The sequence below is a fragment of the Paramisgurnus dabryanus genome, chromosome 22 (assembly GCF_030506205.2).
Source record: "Paramisgurnus dabryanus chromosome 22, PD_genome_1.1, whole genome shotgun sequence".
Lineage (NCBI taxonomy): Eukaryota > Metazoa > Chordata > Actinopteri > Cypriniformes > Cobitidae > Paramisgurnus > Paramisgurnus dabryanus.
In genome coordinates this window covers 6,062,626-6,081,204 of record NC_133358.1, presented here as the reverse complement: position 1 = coordinate 6,081,204, position 18,579 = coordinate 6,062,626, and the positions used below count along the sequence as shown (strand labels likewise).

The 18,579-nt window shown below is 38.0% G+C and overlaps 1 protein-coding gene across 1 annotated transcript in view; it reads left to right on the top strand.

Moving 5' to 3' along the window:
- The window catches only part of LOC135785307 (NXPE family member 3-like), a 114,518-nt gene that overhangs the window by 80,903 nt on the left and 15,036 nt on the right, over positions 1–18,579 (top strand). The window contains exons 3-6 of the mRNA XM_073813195.1: positions 713–765; positions 8,229–8,600; positions 15,950–16,365; positions 16,580–16,650. Of these exons, the coding sequence (XP_073669296.1) occupies positions 713–765; positions 8,229–8,600; positions 15,950–16,365; positions 16,580–16,650 (912 nt within the window). The remainder of the gene's footprint in view (positions 1–712; positions 766–8,228; positions 8,601–15,949; positions 16,366–16,579; positions 16,651–18,579) is intronic.

Genomic DNA, 18,579 nt, shown 5'->3' with positions numbered 1-18,579 from the left:
AAGTTGTTATTGATCAATTTCTTTACTGCGACAGCCCTGGGAACGTCAAGTGTTAGGGGCCGGTCACAATAGATTTTTTGTTCCATTGACTTCCATTCATACGCATGCAAATGAATCAGACCGGAAACACAATATTTTGTATCACCTGGAAGATTGTGACCAGTACAAGACCGTGACTTTTCTCTCTTAGAGGTTGTGTAACTTCTCTTTACTAAAAAAGCACAAATGGACGAAGCCAAAGATCATATTGATGAGCTGTTCCCTGCCCACTCCCAGCAGCAATGTCCAACAAATACTTGCATGCTGAAAGTCTAGTGTGACCGCAGCTTTAGCTGGGAAAAGACAAATGGCCTGACTTCACTCTCATTGGTAGCCGCTATACCGAAAGTCCCTAATAATATACATAAAAAAATTTTACTTTCTCAACTTTGTGGTGTCACTGGACTCAGCCACTTCCATTGTCACCATTGGTCACTGTCGCCTGTTAAGTATCCAAACTTCATCTGTAATGAATGAGATCCCTGCTAGTTGCTGGCTGTGTGAATGGAATCATTAGAGACAAATTAACTACACTGAAAAAAATAATTTTTACCGAAAGTATTACTGTATCTGCCTCACAATTGTCATGTTAACTCATCAACAAATATATTCTGAATCAAGTAGAAACATACTTAAAGTCAGTACTGCATATTCTCACTCTGTAGTTTCTTAGTTCACAGGTACAAAATGCCGGTAATTTGTATCTTGCTGATATTTCTGTTGGCGGTAAGTTCATTTAATGCTTTAAAGATTTGTTACCTTTAATTATTTTGTGACTATTGACTTAAATATTGATTGGAATTATATGAGTTAATTTAAATTCTTAGAAAATTAATAAAAGCTGCATGCATGTTAATCAATGAAATAGTCAAAGTGACATTGTCAGTCTCATAACATATAAATAGCCAAATACAAGTTTAACCCTGGAGAACCCATGGGTTAAATTTGGCCAATGTTAATTGCTGCTAATAAAAGGGTTCTTGAGTTCTCCAAGGTTAAAAATAACGGCTGCTACTGAGAAACTGTGAAGCAACATAAGACTGACATTGCGATGCTGGTTTAAATTGCGAGCTAAATGTGTCCTACTACATTGCTTGAAACTGTTTCTGACTGCAATGTCAATGCATAAGTATAAAATAGTATAAAATAACTTAAATAATGGAGTTGGGTTAGTTTAAGTTACATCAACTCATGAATAAAAACTGTAAGTTAAAATGACTTGTAAATTAAAGTTGATTGAATCAAAGAATATCAAACAGTGTTGGGGTCAGTGTTGGGGATAACGCTTTACAAGTGACGCGCATTACGTTATTATATTACTTTTCTGAAGTAACGAGTCAAGTAACGCATTACTTTATAAATGTACACTAATATTTCAGTTACTTTTTAAAAAAAGTAATGCGAGTTACTTTTCAATTTAATTATTTCAATTTAAAAATAAAATACTGTATGTGTGAATGTACTGAATTAAACTAAACATATTAATGAGATTTACGCACTCTGTGCGCCTGAGCAGGAACAGTTTGAGTCATAAACGAAGATGGCCGGCCAGAGCTTGACATTTTTGCGATCATAAAACACACATGCAAGGCCTAAAAGAGATCAAGCCTCAGCCAAGGAACATAAAAGTAACGTAAAAGTAACTTAAAAGTAATGTAAGCATTACTTTCCATGAAAAGTAACTAATTAACGCAATTAGTTACTTTTTGGGGGGTAACTTTATATTGTAATGCATTACTTTTAAAAGTAACTTTCCCTAATACTGGTAGGGTTAGTTGTAACACAGACCATTTACGTTGTTGCACAGGGTTGAGCGGTTTGTTTGTTTTTTTCGTATTGTTTCCACCACTTACACGGTTGTGAAGGTTATTCACCCCTTTAACGGCCCTGTTAGCATTTGGCTTCGGCTCCTCCGCTGCAGTGGTTTTGTTAACGGCCACTTTTTCCTCAGAACACGGATCTCCGTTCCCGCGTCGGATGTCGGACACTTCTCCCCTGCTCGGTGTCCGATCTGAATTTCGATCTGAATTATTACTGATGCCAGTTTACAGACACTCAACTGCAAGCGTGCCAGTCCTGACTAACAACAAAATGAAATTAAAGGTGGCGCCTGCGCACTCACTAATTTTGCATATACAGATACACAATAATCAAACATATCTGTAATAAGGTTATAAAATACACTCACCAAAAGGATTATTAGGAACACCATACTAATACTGTGTTTGACACCCTTTCGCCTTCAGAACTGCCTTAATTCTACGTGGCATTGATTCAACAAGGTGCTGAAAGCATTGCTTAGAAATGTTGGATTATATTGATGAGATAGCATCTTGCAGTTGATGGAGATTTGTGGGATGCACACTAGGGTTGCTACGGTGACAGAATTTTCCCATCGGTTAAACAGCGCGTGACAAACCCGGTAAAACCGGTATCACCGGGTGGGCGGGGCTTATAAATGACCATGCAGACTTGCGCATTTTACTTTCACTTTTGAGTTACACAACTGTTTAAATGCAGCGCTTGCGTAAGCTGCGTTAAATCGCGTTGAATTTGCGTGCAATGCGAATGCAACAGCTGGTTTAATTAGGTGCTGTCAATGTGCGCAGGTAATTTTGACAGAACCTGCCAGTCCCAAGCAGAGCAACCGGCTACTTCTCCATAAAGCACTTGAATGATGGGTTTATTATTTTTCTTGATGAAAAACACAACAACAAAACAATCTCGCTTATATTAAACATCATATATGTATATTATAACAAAAAAGAGTAAGCACGCGGCTTCTGCCATCGTCTAGTCAGTCAGCTTGCCTCGCACACTTTGAGGAATAAATTAAATCTGACACCTGCTGCTCTGTGATGCGCGTTCAGCTCCGCTGAATTCAGGCAGCAGACACGTTCAGTTGTTCGTGTTTACTCTCTCTAACGAAACTAAATGATTGAATTACAAGATAATATCAAAACGATGGTGAAAGACGGTGTAGCGGTGGGCAAGTGATCTAACCGGTGAGAGGCTGAAGCATCGGAAATCACAGTTTCACCGACTATCGCAACAAGCCTATAGCACACATCCCAAAGATGCTCTATTCATCTGTTAAGATCTGATGACTGTGGGGGCCATTTTAGTACAGTGAACTTATTGTCATGTCCAATTTGAAATGATTTGAGCTTTGTGACATGGTGCATTATCCTGCTGAAAGTAGCCATTAGAGGATGGGTACATGGTGGTCATAAAGGGATGGACATGGTCAGAAATAATGCTCAGGTTAGTCGTGGAATTTAAACGATGTCCAATTGGCACTAAGGGGCCTAAAAGTGTGCCAAGAAAACATCTCCCACACCATTACACCACCAGCCTTGCACAGTGCATGATGGATCCATGTTCTCATTCTGTTTATGCCAAATTCTGACACTAACATCGGAAAGTCTCAACAGAAATCGAGACTCATCAGACCAGGCAACATTTTTCCAGTCTTCAACTGTCCAATTTTTGTGAGCTCGTGCAAATTGTAGCCTCTTTTTCCTATGTGTAGTGGAGATGAGTGGTACCCGGTAGGGTTTTCTGCTGTTGTAGCTCATCCGCCTCAAGGTTGTGCGTGTTGTGGCTTCACAAATGCTTTGCTGCATACCTCGGAGGTAACGAGTGGTTATTTCAGTCAAAGTTGCTCTTCTATCAGCTTGAATCAGTCGGCCCATTCTCCTCTGACCTCTAGCATCAACAAGGCATTTTCGCCCATAGGACTGCTGCATACTGGATGTTTTTCCCTTTTCACACCATTCTTTGTAAACCCTAGAAATGGTTGTGTGTGAAATTCCAGTAACTGAGCAGATTGTGAAATACTCAGACCGGCCCGTCTGGCACCAACAACCATGCCAAACTCAAAATTGCTTAAAACACCTTTCTTTCCCATTCTGACATTTGGAGTTCCGGAGATTGTCTTGACCAGGACCACACTCCTAAATGCATTGAAACAACTGCCATATAATTGGTTGATTAAATAATTGCGTTGAGAAATTGAACAGGTGTTCCTAATAATCCTTTAGGTGAGTGCCGGTGTGCCTCATAAGTCTTGAAAAGTGAAGCCTTTGGCTCTTTGATCGCCCACTGGTGGCTGGCTGCAGTACGAGTCATAACCACGCCCTCTCCATCCAAACGAATGGGACTCTGCTCTAAATGTAAAAAAAAAATTACACTTCCAATAAAAGTTTCCGAAGGATTGTTTTGGTCCGTGGTTGTTATCGTGCTGATATATGTTCAAGTGTTCATTTTTGTAATAAGTTTCATTTTAGTGTCACGGTAGGAAATCCACTGTTTCCTTCGTGTCGTGTGTGTGTGTGTTTGTTTGTTCACTCACCCTCTGCCATGTGCTCGTTAGAGCGATCCCCTTCACCTGTGTGTTGATTGTCTCGCTCCAGCTGCTCATCATTACATCACCTCCATATATACTCACCTGACTTTCTGTTCCCTGCCAGATTCTTTCATTGTGTTCGGTCCCGTGTTGTTTGGTTGTCTCGTGTCGCTTCGGATTACTGTTACAGTTGGATGTGTATTGTCGTCGTCTTCGTGTGGATGTTCCCGTGTTCAGCCTGGATTTCACCACTGCTCAGGGACAGATTGGCAATCTGTGCGTTCTGGAAAAGTCCAGAACGGCCGTTCAACGGAGGGCCGTCGCCCGGCCGATGGCAAAAAAAGTCTAATAACGCAATATGAACAGCCAACAGCAGAGGCACTAATACGATCACTTATATGCTGCTACGTGTAAAAAACAAGGAAGAAGAGTCGGCCTACTAGCCGTGATTGGTCCACGGATTCCCGGAATTCGCGAGCGTCTATGTTTGCGAGCCTGAGCATCCACAGCCTGGTCATGATGAGGGACAGACCGAGTTAACTTCACATCAGAAAGAGCTAAGTGCCAGTAGTAGCAGGACACGTGACATTATAATATAAAATACACGATATAATAATAAATTAAACTCGCGTGAAAATTTACGTAATGCGCAACTAGTGTTAGAGAAAGACGTGATGTGAGTGTGTGCGCACGCGCATGTGTGTGTGAGAGAGAGAGAGGCGCGGGTGCGATTGAACAGTGGAAACATAAAAACAATACATACTCTGTCATTTTGTTCATATGGGACATAATTCAAACGGCAAAGTGTTTGCTTATATTTGTATACAGTCGCAATAAAACAAAACATTTTGCTTTTGCATGCATTGCAACCACTCTAAACGTGCTAATAGACCCTTTTACTTTTTGTACACAATGATGACGTGGCAGCGTATGCGCGCGCATTTAGGCAACGGAAGTATCGTAAGAATCAACAGTGAAGCAACACAAACAGTAAGTTATTTAAAAAAAATTGACTTTATCAACATTTTCAATACAGCTACCAGATCCGTGTACTATAGTGGAGTGGATAAAAGACGTTAGAAGATGGCCAAAAATAAAGTTGCCAGATACATATATACGTATATTAGTATATTAAATTAGTGCAACCAAACGCAACAACGGGACATTTTGATGTTGAGAAACCGTTTTAATAAACTTTCTGAGTTGCTACCACGTTAGAACCAATGGGGAATAACACCACTTCTGTTGCCCAAATGCGCGCGCAGGCTATTTGATCACGTGAGCTGTAAAAGGGTCTATAAGAAAGGGGGCTAAATAATTGACCAAATATTAGTTTAACCAAAAAATCCTAGCTCGCACTTTCTATCTGTCTTCCATCAGAGTGCAGTTTTTCCTTGTCTTTCATATTTGTGTTTAGTATTGTGGAATTGGCAAAGACCTGGTGGTTGTTTGTGAAAGCTGTACAGACAAAATTAAAAGGCCTAGCTATTTTCATTATTTCACAGCCTTATTATACATCAAAGTTTAATATGACATGGACAAAATATTAAATATCCTTGTCTAATAGTCTGACAGTATTGTAGCATAGTATCAGGACATCCTTGTGTCTGTTGCGCACGGCTAGGGGCGAATGGCCGGATGATGGGCCTATTTGGGAAAAAGTCCTGGGCTGTTTTTTAACCCCAGTCCGTCCCTGCCACTGCTCACCACTCCACCAACGTCGCACTCAATACTCTCTACACCAACTTCCACCGTAGTCTTCACCACCATTGTCAGCAACACCAACACCGGACTGTGTCTTCCGCCTTTGACTCTTAATACTCTCTCTCTGTTTATATTTAATAAACATTTCCCCTGCAGTTGTTTCCACTCCTTACGTGTCATTACATTTAGCTATTACTTTGATGCTATAGAAACGGGGCGTGTCGTTAAGATTGGCGTGGTTGAATTGGTCGCGCAAGCGTTTGGGCGGAAGTTTGATACTGCGGCTCCGCCTCTTGCTCCACAGATGATTCCTTCTGCACATGCCTTGGCTCAAACCGACGTTTTTAAGTAACATGGCGGCGACCATGGTCGGACATTTTTGGCTTCAATTCATTACAATGGAGGGAGGCGACGTCGCGTCGTCCATTTTTTTACAGTCTATGGGTGAGTGTATATTAAAAATAACATAAATGTGCCTGCATTTAAAATAAGATTGTAAATATATACTTATTTCTTCAAATGCCTAAGAACATAAAAATAACATCTATCACTTATAATATACATATGCAAACAGTAGTAACACCTGGCGGAAAGCTCTACAGCCGTTGTCACTTTCTTATGATCAAATATGGCATTGTCATAAATTTTGCATGATCCTCAGTACACCTAGTGAGTAGCCAGTAATAATGCAACATGAAATGACATATTGATGATTGATGTCCCTAAATGAAGCCTTGATTCAAAGCTTGTGTTGTGAACATATAAATCATGTAACCAATGACAAACAAGCTTCACTTATTTGCATTATTCACATTTTAGTCCAACATAATACTGTTTAGATATGATTGTATGTATGTTCATATAATTGTGCATGTGAACATTATTCAATAAAATACAGTATCAAATTGTATGAATATTAACTCTTACTGAAATTTATTGCCACACTTCCCTGCTGAAAAAAATAGCATACCAGTAAGACCAGCATATGTTGTGTTTTGGTGCTGGTTTGATGGTGACCACCAGCATAGGCCAGCATAATTCCCATACTGGTTTAGCTGGTGGTCATACCAGCATGGGAATTATGCTGGTCTATGCTGTTCTTTCAGCAGGGTTGAATGAGTAAATACATGTACACACATGTTGTTTAAGCTTTATTTGTACACATAATATTAATATTCATCTGAATTTCATCAGCTTGTTGCTTCAATGATGAAGCTTCTTCCAGAAGTATCAGTGCTTCATTCGAGGCTTAATTTTTTCCATCACTGTATGTCCAATCGTGTGTGTGTGTTGGGGGGGCTCGGTTTGTGGGGAACACGTCATTGGTTGGGTCTGAGTATCGAAACACGCGCCACCTTGTGGGTGTTGTGGCGTTTTAATGTCGAATAGGTGTCAGGAGTTGGAGATTTTAATATCAGTAGTAAATTATTAGTTATAGTATAGAATTAGAAATTTTTTATAGTATATTTTATAATAAATTATTAGCTATATTATATTATTGTTGTATTAGTTAGATAAGATTAGTTGGATTGCTTTGTAATGAAGCCAGCAAGAAAGAGGAAATCCTCCACTGTCTGGGAGTATTTTGAAATTGTTTTATTTACTGTGTTGATATAAATATAATTATAAGTCACACCAACGTCCGAAAATAGTCCTCTTGGTTATTTTCAATAGCGGGACTTTTTTCAGGTGCTGCGTAATATCATTGCACCTCCTGCAGCCATGTTACAGCAGCAAAGTCCTCGATTATTACGCCAGAATGAGAGTATAATTCCTAGCCATATCTTTTAACTTTCTGTCTGTCTTAGTACACGATGTAACTACAGAAGAGTCACATTTTAAATGAGTAAATATCAAAATTATTTTTTTTTGCGTGATGCTAATGGTCTAATCGGATTCGATGAATTATGCTATGCTATGCTAAAAATGGTACCGCCAGACCCGGAGATCAGCTGAATGGATTCTTAAACCGTAAAAATCAACTGTTTAACTCTAGGGGAGCTGGTAAATTAGCATATTTTCAAAAAAGTGGAGTGTCCCTTTAACAGCAGTATTATTGTTACGTTCAGATAATAAGCATACTATTTTTACAGGTTTGTACTCCTAATATTTGACTGGTATATTAATCTTCTTTCAGACTGTATGGACATTTCTGGATTGTGGTCAGATGCAAAAAATCCAGCTACCCATGCCCAGAGCCCATTCACTGACAAAACACATACAAACAAATGCATCATCAACAATTTCAGTGCTTGACATGGGAATCAGTGAGGAAGAATGGGATAGACTACAGAAGGCTCTTGACTGGCCGAGTTCAGACCAAGAAATCACACAGCTGAAGCAGAGCACAAGTCCAGTTCACACAACATTCACTATTGTGGGACTCAATGAGACTTACAAAGTGGGAGAGAAGATCCATGTTATTATTACAGCTAGAGATCACAACAACAACTTAAAATCATATGGAGGTGATTTTTTTCAAGCAAAGCTTTTCAATTTAAACTTAAAGGTATGTATCTGAATCCTACAACACATTTTGTGTCTGTGTATCTGATGTTAATTTTGAGTACCTGTAGACAGGCACAGATTGGCCATTGGGAGGACCGGGAGAATTAAAGGTGGGCCGGTCTGTTTTTGGCCACGAGGGCCGTTGTTGTCATGACGCGTCTATATTTCAGTGCGCTTGCCACGTGACTTGATACAAATGGCCTCTAAAAGGAAAATTTACAAAACTTTTTTTGTAAAACATAGATGTAACAATGATTTGTCATTATCGTCTATTGCAAGAGTAACAAAAATATATTTAATGCAAAACTTTAATAGAAAAAAGTAAGTCTCAGATGAATAGGCTATATAAGTGTTTTTTTTTTAAGTAAAGTCCATTATATATTTGTTATTTTTTACACTATACGTCGGTTTTTATATATATTCTGTGTTGTCGTCTGCGCCGTCGACGTACAAACACACATGCAGACCGCTGGTAGGCAGTATCCACACGTGCAACCCACAGAAGCAGTGCTACCGCCACAAAAGAAGCTTTTTGGCAAGTAAACCCACAAACGAAGAAGCAGCAGAGGTTGTTGTGTATGATTTGAGATGAGGAGCACTGATAGAGGTAAATAGACAGCGACTTTTGCAGTTTTGGCCCATATTTGTTCTCACCAAGATAAAAGAGATATATTTTGTCAACCCTACCTCTCAATTGTGCCCCTAGTCTAGCGGAAGCACACCCATCGGTTGAAAGTGACACAAATTTTTAAACAGTTGCTGTAAAATAAAAACACCTTCTGGTGGTTCTTCTTCACATATTTATTGTAGTATTTAGTAAGAAATACTACAGCCATGCGGGGAGAAGTGGATATTGCATGACACGCATCTTAAAGTAACAAGTTGGTTGAAACCCAGAAGTTCAACCCAGAAATTTGACGCGCGTGCTACGATGTCAGCATTGCTACTGTTTGAACAACTACTTGTTGTTCAGTTCGGTTATGTACACCCTATGCAGAGTTCTCTTAATGCTGTTGTCACTAGGGTTGTCATATTTACACCCGTAAAATACTGAACTGTATGTGTACAGAACAGGATTAAGCATTAAAAGGTGAACTGACAATCATATTAATATCCAGGGTCAATTATTTAGTTTTATCCAGGTATCTTTATAAATGGGAATGTCTGCTCTGTCATGTCATGTGATACATTTTGAGCTTTGGGGTTTTTGAAAATGTTGTCATCATACCTAAATAAAGTGTTTAAATGTGCGTCATGGATATGACAGGTTTCTTTATTGAAAAAAAGCCTCTTCTGTATGCGCTGTGCAGAAAATGACAGAGGCACGAGCATTTGTTGACTAGTCTTGCCAGATCTCGAAAAAACCAGCAAACAAGAAAAATCCAAAAATAAACCGAAATACAAATGCTTTACCCCAAAGATCAAAATATTGGAACCGCATGTTCACACTTCATGAGCCAAAAGCCATAAACGGTTAAGCGCCAAAATGGTATGTTTTCCAATTTAGATGCGTTTTCCCTGTGTTTTCGCTGATTTTACACCATACACAAATTCTGCCGCTCTCGTTTGCATACTGATTTGGCCCGCGGGCCTTGTAATTAACACGTGCTGTAGAGCATTTTTAGATGTATTTGGGATATGTGCACAGAAATATGTTCTAAAAGGAATAGTCTACTCATTTTCAATATTAAAATATGTTATTACCTTAACTAAGAAGAGTTGATACATCCCTCTATCATCTGTGTCCGTGCACGTAAGCGCTGGGGCGCGCTGCGACACTTCGATAGCATTTAGCTTAGCCCCATTCATTCAATGGTACCACTCAGAGATAAAGTTAGAAGTGACCAAACACATCAACGTTTTTCCTATTTAAGACGAGTAGTTATACGAGAAAGTTTGGTGGTACGAAATAAAACGTAGCGCTTTTCTAAGCGGATTTAAAAGAGGAGCTATATTGTATGGCGGAATAGCACTTTTGGCAGTACTTCGACTCGGCGCAGTAACACCCTCCCTCTCCCATTATGAGAGGGAGAAGGGGAGCGGATTTTTCAGGCGAGTTGAAGTACTCCAAAAAGTGCTATTACGCCATACAATATAGTTCCTCTTTTAAATCCGCTTAGAAAAGCGCTACGTTTTATTTCGTACCACCAAACTTTCTCGTATAACTACTCGTCTTAAATAGGAAAAACGTTGATGTGTTTGGTCACTTCTAACTTTATCTCTGAGTGGTACCATTGAATGAATGGGGCTAAGCTAAATGCTATCGAAGTGTCGCAGCGCGCCCCAGCGCTTACGTGCACGGACACAGATGATAGAGGGATGTATCAACTCTTCTTAGTTAAGGTAATAACATATTTAATATTGAAAATGAGTAGACTATTCCTTTAAGTCATTTTTGTGTGTGCTGCTGAAGATGTCATAATAATTTGCGCAAATCTGTGTCAAAATCATAGCATAAAGGTGGCCATCTGGGCAGAGCTAAGATCACAATTATTTAACCACGTTAAATGTGATAAAATTGTCCATGGAGCATATATGTTATGACACAAATGTTATGATGCATACCAAGAGATCCATACGAACACAAGCTATGCAGTTTCTTTTATAGACAGCAGGAGGTTACACATTAGTAAAGAGCTAATTGCTGGTTGAGAAAGGGCCACTAAACGGTGGACGTGTGATATACAGTATTTAATGGGTCTGAAGCGATATACCACAACAACAAAAAAACTTTACTTTAAATAAATTATTAATTAAAAGCAATTTATACCTTATCATTTTATCACATTTAACTGTGTAAAATGTAATGGTACAGTCGTGTGTGGATTTATAAATAAAAAAAATCATGAGGCTGAAAATTGTCTGTTGAAAATGAGATTTATTTTTAAATAAATTTTAGAAACTGAATTTTGTTAATTACATTTTTAACAATGAAAAGTTTTGCGAAAGGTTTTCAGTTAAATTATTCACACCTTAGTTATACAAACATATTCAATTGCAGACCCTAAAATGCAGGCACTGTTATTGCAATGGATTTTTTTTTCAATTGGAGCTATTTAACATGCTTTTTTGCTTCAAATACATTTGACTTTATTTTACTTCCATAGTCCCGAAGAGTTTAATTTATAGATGGCATCATGAATTCACAGATGTATTGTAAAATACATCATGAGAAAATGTTACCATCACTCTTTTAACACAATAAAGACCCAAAACACATATCTAAAGCCACTGGTTTGCAAATAAGAATAGGGAAAAAGTGATTCAGTGGCCAAGCATGTCTTCAGACCTCAACTCTACTTTTGAGGGGACTGTGGAGTTCCGAAATAACAAGTTAAACATCATTCTCCATCCAGCATCCAGGATCTGAAAAAGGTCATTTTTCAAAAATGAAAAAAAGCTGTATGTCGTCAATTTGATTGTTTAATCAAAAACACTAAATTAGAAAACACTAAATTTAGTTGACTTTTTGTAGAGTGAATCGGGTTTGCAACACCTCATTTACTGTAAATGCATTATTTTTCGTATCCTAACAGTGCCGGTCCTAGATGCTGGGGGGCCCTAAGCAAAGCTTTGTGAGGGGCCCTCTGTCACTGCATTCAGACCCTGATAGCACACATACATCTCGGGGACGTCTATTTGATGTCTGGGTTTATATCTCCAAGATGTCTTATTTAGATTGTTTTCTCATCTGCAATACGTCTGTGAAACGTCTCCTAAAAGATGTCATATAGACATATTGAAGATGTCTGCAAGACGTTTTTGATTTAGAATGTATGTAAAGCAGCTCTTTTCCAGATGTATATTCCTGATCTCCAGATCTTTACCAGACATCTTACAGACGTACCTGTGCTATCTGGGTAAAACCCAGTCAATTATGCTGTTAGTTAGTTGTTAACTAACCACATAGTGTATTATCTTATAGCTGTATATTATTCCCATATGCACATTACTTTGAAACCCTGACTGATAAACTTGCTGATTATAACATGAAACATGTATTTGCTGTAAAGTTGTTTTGATTTAAAATGTGTTGTGAGAAGCACTAAAAAAATTAACCTTAATCTTTATTGCAAGTGTGTCATATTTGTAGTCAAATGTAACATACATTTAGAATTTGGTGCCTATTTGACAGAGAAAAGGGGTGTTTGTTGTCTCACTCCCTCAACAAAGACATTGCACTTCCTTCTTTCAATGATGCAAAATGATGATTTTTACATCATCGAAAGAAGGATGTGCAATACTGAAATCTGTATTTCTCCTGTCTCAGCGGCAACTGAGGGAATGATGCATGACCATTCAAAAACATGACTGGGGTTCTAACTATACAAAGCTTTATGCAAATGTGAAGTGTCCCTTTAAAGCTGTCCCAGAGGTTTAAAATATTTTAAAAAGAGTGTCTGATTTTAAATATTGCAAATCTATGAGTATGACACCCTATATCCATTTGTTGCACATGTCATTATGCACAATTGATCAAACTTTAAAGGAAGTTTAAAGAATCAACCTCCTTGAATAATTCTAGGCATAAGATGCCCCAAAAGACTCAATTAAAAAGGTACACTCTTAGAACGAATGTGTTTAAAACAACACATTAGGGTTGATTCTGGGACAACACACTAACTGCGTTGTCCCAGAATTCACCCATCTCTGTGTTATTATTGAAACAACACATTTTGTGTTACTTTTAACACAAAATGTGTTATATTTTAACACAAAATCAACACAAAATGACACATAATGTGTTAAAATTACTCATAATTTGTTAAAAGCTTACCACACAATGATGTGTAAAAAATTAACACATCCTTTCTAAGAGTGTACAACACACAGTACTGTATCAGCAACATGTCTTAGAAATTAGCCATAGAGATTCCCTATGCTGGTCAGCCGCTAAAACAATCATAGAGTTAGGTTTGATTTGTGTAATCAAAATCAAAATACATTATTTTATTAAACTATACAATGAGTTATATCCAGTGTTATCCAGTTAACATACTGTAATTAAACGAGTGACATATACTTAATCCTTTAAAATTTCAAGTCTTCTATTAAGTTTTCTCGACGTGGGCACCGTTCTTACCTCTCTCTCTCTCTCTCTCTCTCTCTCTCTCTCTCTCTCTCTCTCTCTCTCTCTCTCTCTCTCTCTCTCTCTCTCTCTCTCTCTCTCTCTCTCTCTCTCGTCAAATGAGCGCGTTCTTGAAGTTCAAAGGGAAAAGCGCGTGTTTCGCGGCAATTGCGTCGCCCAATTCGCGTTATTTGCATCACCCCATGCTAGGACGCGTGTGGATGCGTCTTTGCATTGACTTTGTATGTAATCTGCTCGCCCAAATCCTTTATCTTGTTCCCTTGCTTCACGTTTTTTCCCCTTTATTCTGCCCCAGACGGATAGATTTGTTTTAAATCAATGGTGGGCATATAATATGCGCATCGTTACCACATCACCCTTCTGCATCATGCAAGCGGCCGTTTGTAAATTGTTGTAATATGCTATAACTTAATCCCGGGTTGATGACCACATGCGACATCCGCAGGCTGCAGCCTTTGGATTGAGAAACAGCACTGCTAAACCATGACCACCGTGTACTTTAATGTTTTTAAAGTTATTTACAGCTTACCGAAGTGCTTTGCTCGTCGTCTCCAAAGATAGAAGTAATTGACCCCTCAATCAGACGAAGTCTATCGGCAAATCCTACTTTAGACTGGTGGAGGTTGGTGAAATAGTTATCCTTGAAGTGCTTCGCGCACTAAAAAATGACATTTCCGTGAAAAATAAAACTCAACCAGGCACAGGTTCAACAACCGAACATTTTGATTTACTCTCTCGTAACTTCTGCATCCTTGAGCTTGGACTACAATATAGCAGCGAGAAATTGAAAATGGCGGATTGCTCGTAGTGTTGGGCTGGAAGTCGATGTCCTTATTTAGCAGTTCCGCTGCAAATACTGTAACGTAATTGTTCAAAAAACGTAATAGATAATAGAAAAATCAGAACCGGTTGGAAAATATGACCAAAACAGAATATAAAGATATCAACAAAGCACCTGAAGAGACTAATTTCAACTTTTATGTACTTCTAAACACTACAAATATCCAACAAAATGCATTTAAGAGCTAAGAAAGTGGATTTAGCATGATATGTCTCCTTTTATTTCCTATGGAGAGTCGCAAAGGAGTTGCGTGAGGTGCCGACCATCTGCGGATGCGTAAATATCGGATCCGTTTTGAGCGTTGGATCCGTTAAAAAAGTTGAACTTGCGCGACTAAACCGCATGCGATATGCCGACCGGAAGTTATGTATTTCATTGTATTCCAATCATAAACTGTGTGTGAGGTAAAAATGATTAATCCTTTTTGTTTAACTTTATTAGTAACACTTGAATCCTTAAAAAAAACTTTTGATTACTGATAATAAATACATTATTAATTTAATTTGTGTATGTAATTATTTTAATCTTGTCTTCATATGTTCTCTCCAAAAAATATTGGCAATCCTTGTCATATATGCATAGCTGTTTATTGTTTCATTCATTTGCATTCCTTTATTTATTCCACCATGGTAAATATATTAGAATGAAGCCTCTTGCGCTGGAATGAGCTTCCCTCCCATATACGATTAAACTGAAACTTCATTAGGACTGCCACTAGGGGGAGAACTCCGACTGTCGTTTCCGTATGTCGTGTGCAGTGGAAAGGCGGCTTAAATCTGCAACCTCCGGATATGTCGCATATGCGCGATGCATACGTCATCAAGCCTGATTTATTTAAGTTAAATAAGCATTTCATTTGCAAGTCATAAGCATAATATAACAATTAACCATTAACTAATAATAATAGTCAACATTATAATTGTTAATATTCTGAAATACGTTTTTATGACGCATATGCAGCCTACAAATGTGACCTTTGAAGGCTGCAGCCTTCGGATTGAGAAACTGCCTGCATGTTGTCCGAGTACATCTCAGTGATTTAAGAAATCATTAAGTATTTTTAAAAACCCGCATAAATTCGGAAGTTTGCAAATTATTTAAATTATAGCGTCTTGTTTTCATTAAACATAATAATAATTTTTCTTTGGTATAATGGTTTTAAATAATTCTGAGATCAAGGGGGCCCCCTAGTGGTGCGGGGCCCTATGCAAATTGCGTAATTTGCATATAGGAAAGACCGGCACTGTATCCTAAAATGTTAAGTGATTTATATGTTTTTTTATCAAAACTGTTTTTGTAAAAATTACGCAAAATGGTCTCATATTCAATATCAAATTTTCGAAGGTGTAGTCATTCATGTTCTGACTCTGAGCACTGTATATAATATGATAATTACATGATATACTCTATCAATGTCCAGGCAGGTGTTTATGGGAAGGTTGATGATCACCGCAATGGGACGTACACTGTTGATCTTCTGCTACCCTGGAAAGGTCAGGCACAAGTGTCTGTTCGACTGGTCCACTCCAGTGAAGTTATAAAGTTTACTAAAAAATACTGGGAGTCCTCAATTGCACGCAGCCATTATTATGGTTACTTTGAAGGACCAGGACCTGATGGAGTCATGATAAGTGAGAAAGTGGAATGTAATCTTAAATGGGGCCCAGACGGAAGTTGGATTAAAGGCAACTGCTGCTGTGAATATAAAGATGTAAAAACAGGAACGGTATGGCAATGTGAGAGACCAAAGAACCTTACCTGTGATTACTGGGTGTATCATGAAAGAGGACCAATGAAAAGTCCGTTAACTCATTTTGAGAAGCAACTCATTTCAAGGTAAACAGAAATCTGTGACAGACCCATAAAAAAGAGAAAAGACTCTTTATGAAAATTGTAAATATAAATTCTGACATTTATAATTATGGAAGATGTTTTTATAGTGCATTTTAGTTTAAGGCCTACATTATTTCAGTATGTCTTGTTTCCTGGTTTTTGTAATCAATGACTTCATGAAAGTCAATGCTAATTAATCAAAATGTTTTTCTTACAGAAAATTAACAAATGTTCGCATTCCTGGAGAAACTCAAATCATAAACATCCTCCCCAGTACTGCAGGCAATGGTATGTCTATGGTCAAATATTGTACATCATGTGTAGATAAATAATACAATAATATAAATGAATAGTTCACACAAAAAGGAAAATGTCATCATTACCTGAACTTTCATGTTGTTTGAACCTCGTTCTTCATAACCCAAATGCAGATTTTTTTAAGTGTTTCTCTTTCAGTGCACATTGTTGTACAGGCAGTTTGAGAATGTTTACTACTATACACTGATTCTTGAAACTTTGGCAAAAACATGTCCCTTTGCACATATGTAAGGTTATTTTATAGGTTTATATTTATTTTTTTATTAATTTAATGATTATATGCAGGCCGAATGCCTAGAAAATCAGCTTTCCTCTGTTAAGAGATAATAATTTCAATTTCAAGCCAAAAGTAATAATTGAATTGAATAATATATTTACCACATGAAAGGGTACATTGTAATATTAAAAACTACAAACAGTGAGTTTTGAACAATATTTACTATTATTTTGTGATTGCTCAAAATGTGTCCCACATATTCGTCACCACTGTCAGATATTTATAAAAAGCAATAAAATCAGACAGACTACAGGGTCAACTGCATTCCTGAGGACCCCATTTTCAAACCTTCAGCTCTACTGCATGCACTCAAGCTCCTGTATGTTTGCTATTTTCTCTTAAACTTGTTCATATTTTTGGACACTGCTACTGTGACAACCATAACATGTCAACACCATCATCTTTGTAAAAAAATTTTTTTAGATTAGATTATGAAATAAATGTATCATTTTTAAGAAGAGGCCTGAAGTAGCTAGCAACTGAGGGGAAACAAAGATGGCTAATGTGAACAACTCATCTATTTTTTTTATCTATATTAGGTTTTTATCACCACCGTCAGATGTCACCGCCGTCAGGTTTTCTGTCTTTTCTGTCAGGTTTTATGTATTTTAGGAAGTTATGATTTGATATTTGTTCATCACAGTGCTCAGGATTGTTATTTTTGGACCAAATATTTACATAAAGTTTAAGCAAGAAGCCATTGACTGGAGTGGTATACATTTTGGAATAATGAGGCCAATGTCACCATCGTTAGATTAGTGTCACCACCGTCAGACAGAGTTTTATTTGTTTTAAATGAATATGCTTACAATGTTTATTCAGTGCTGTTCAGTCTCTATTAATACAAAAATATGTTTATTAAATAAAAAAATCATTACTTTTTCTATTTAGGCTTAAAGTAAATGTTGTATGAGTAATAACTGAAAAACGCCTATTTTATGAAAAAAATACGAACAGGGGAGGTTGAACCAGTAAATTGCTGAACAGCCAAGACCTTGGTCTATAATAATATACCTTCAGATTTTGTAATTTAACTAACTTTTTTTATCCAAATTCCCAAGAATCACTGATTATTATTATGTTTAATTTTACATAATTTGTACAACATATCCTCCAACTCATATGATTGCTTTGGTTGTTTGTCCATTTCACCAAATACGACCAATAGATGCATTTTCTAAATTAGCGCCTCACTACGACGTCACGTCGTGACCGACAAATTGGGAATCCCTACCAAAACGCCACTGAGGGCTGACCTCTTCCAGTGTCTGCGTAAAGCCCTCCAGTTCCACTTAAGGAGAAGGAGAATTAGGTTTTAAGGCAGAAGGCCGGGCACTAGATGTTCCTTTAACCCCACAGTAGTGCCAGTGACTGGGAAGCGCCCTATCTGAGCAGGATAGGAATGCTGCGGAAGCCACCGCCCCGTTAAGGGCTGATGGTGGGTGAAAGTCAACTGTAGTTGAGGTAAAAAGACAGCCGTAGCTGTGTAAGCAAAGCAGTGCTCTGCTGAGGGAAACGTGGGCTAGTAGGATTAACCCCACGGAAAAAATACTCACAAAGGAACCAGTTGGGACGTATTGTGGATGCATGAGCCAAACACATAGGTTTGAGAGGATGCAGCT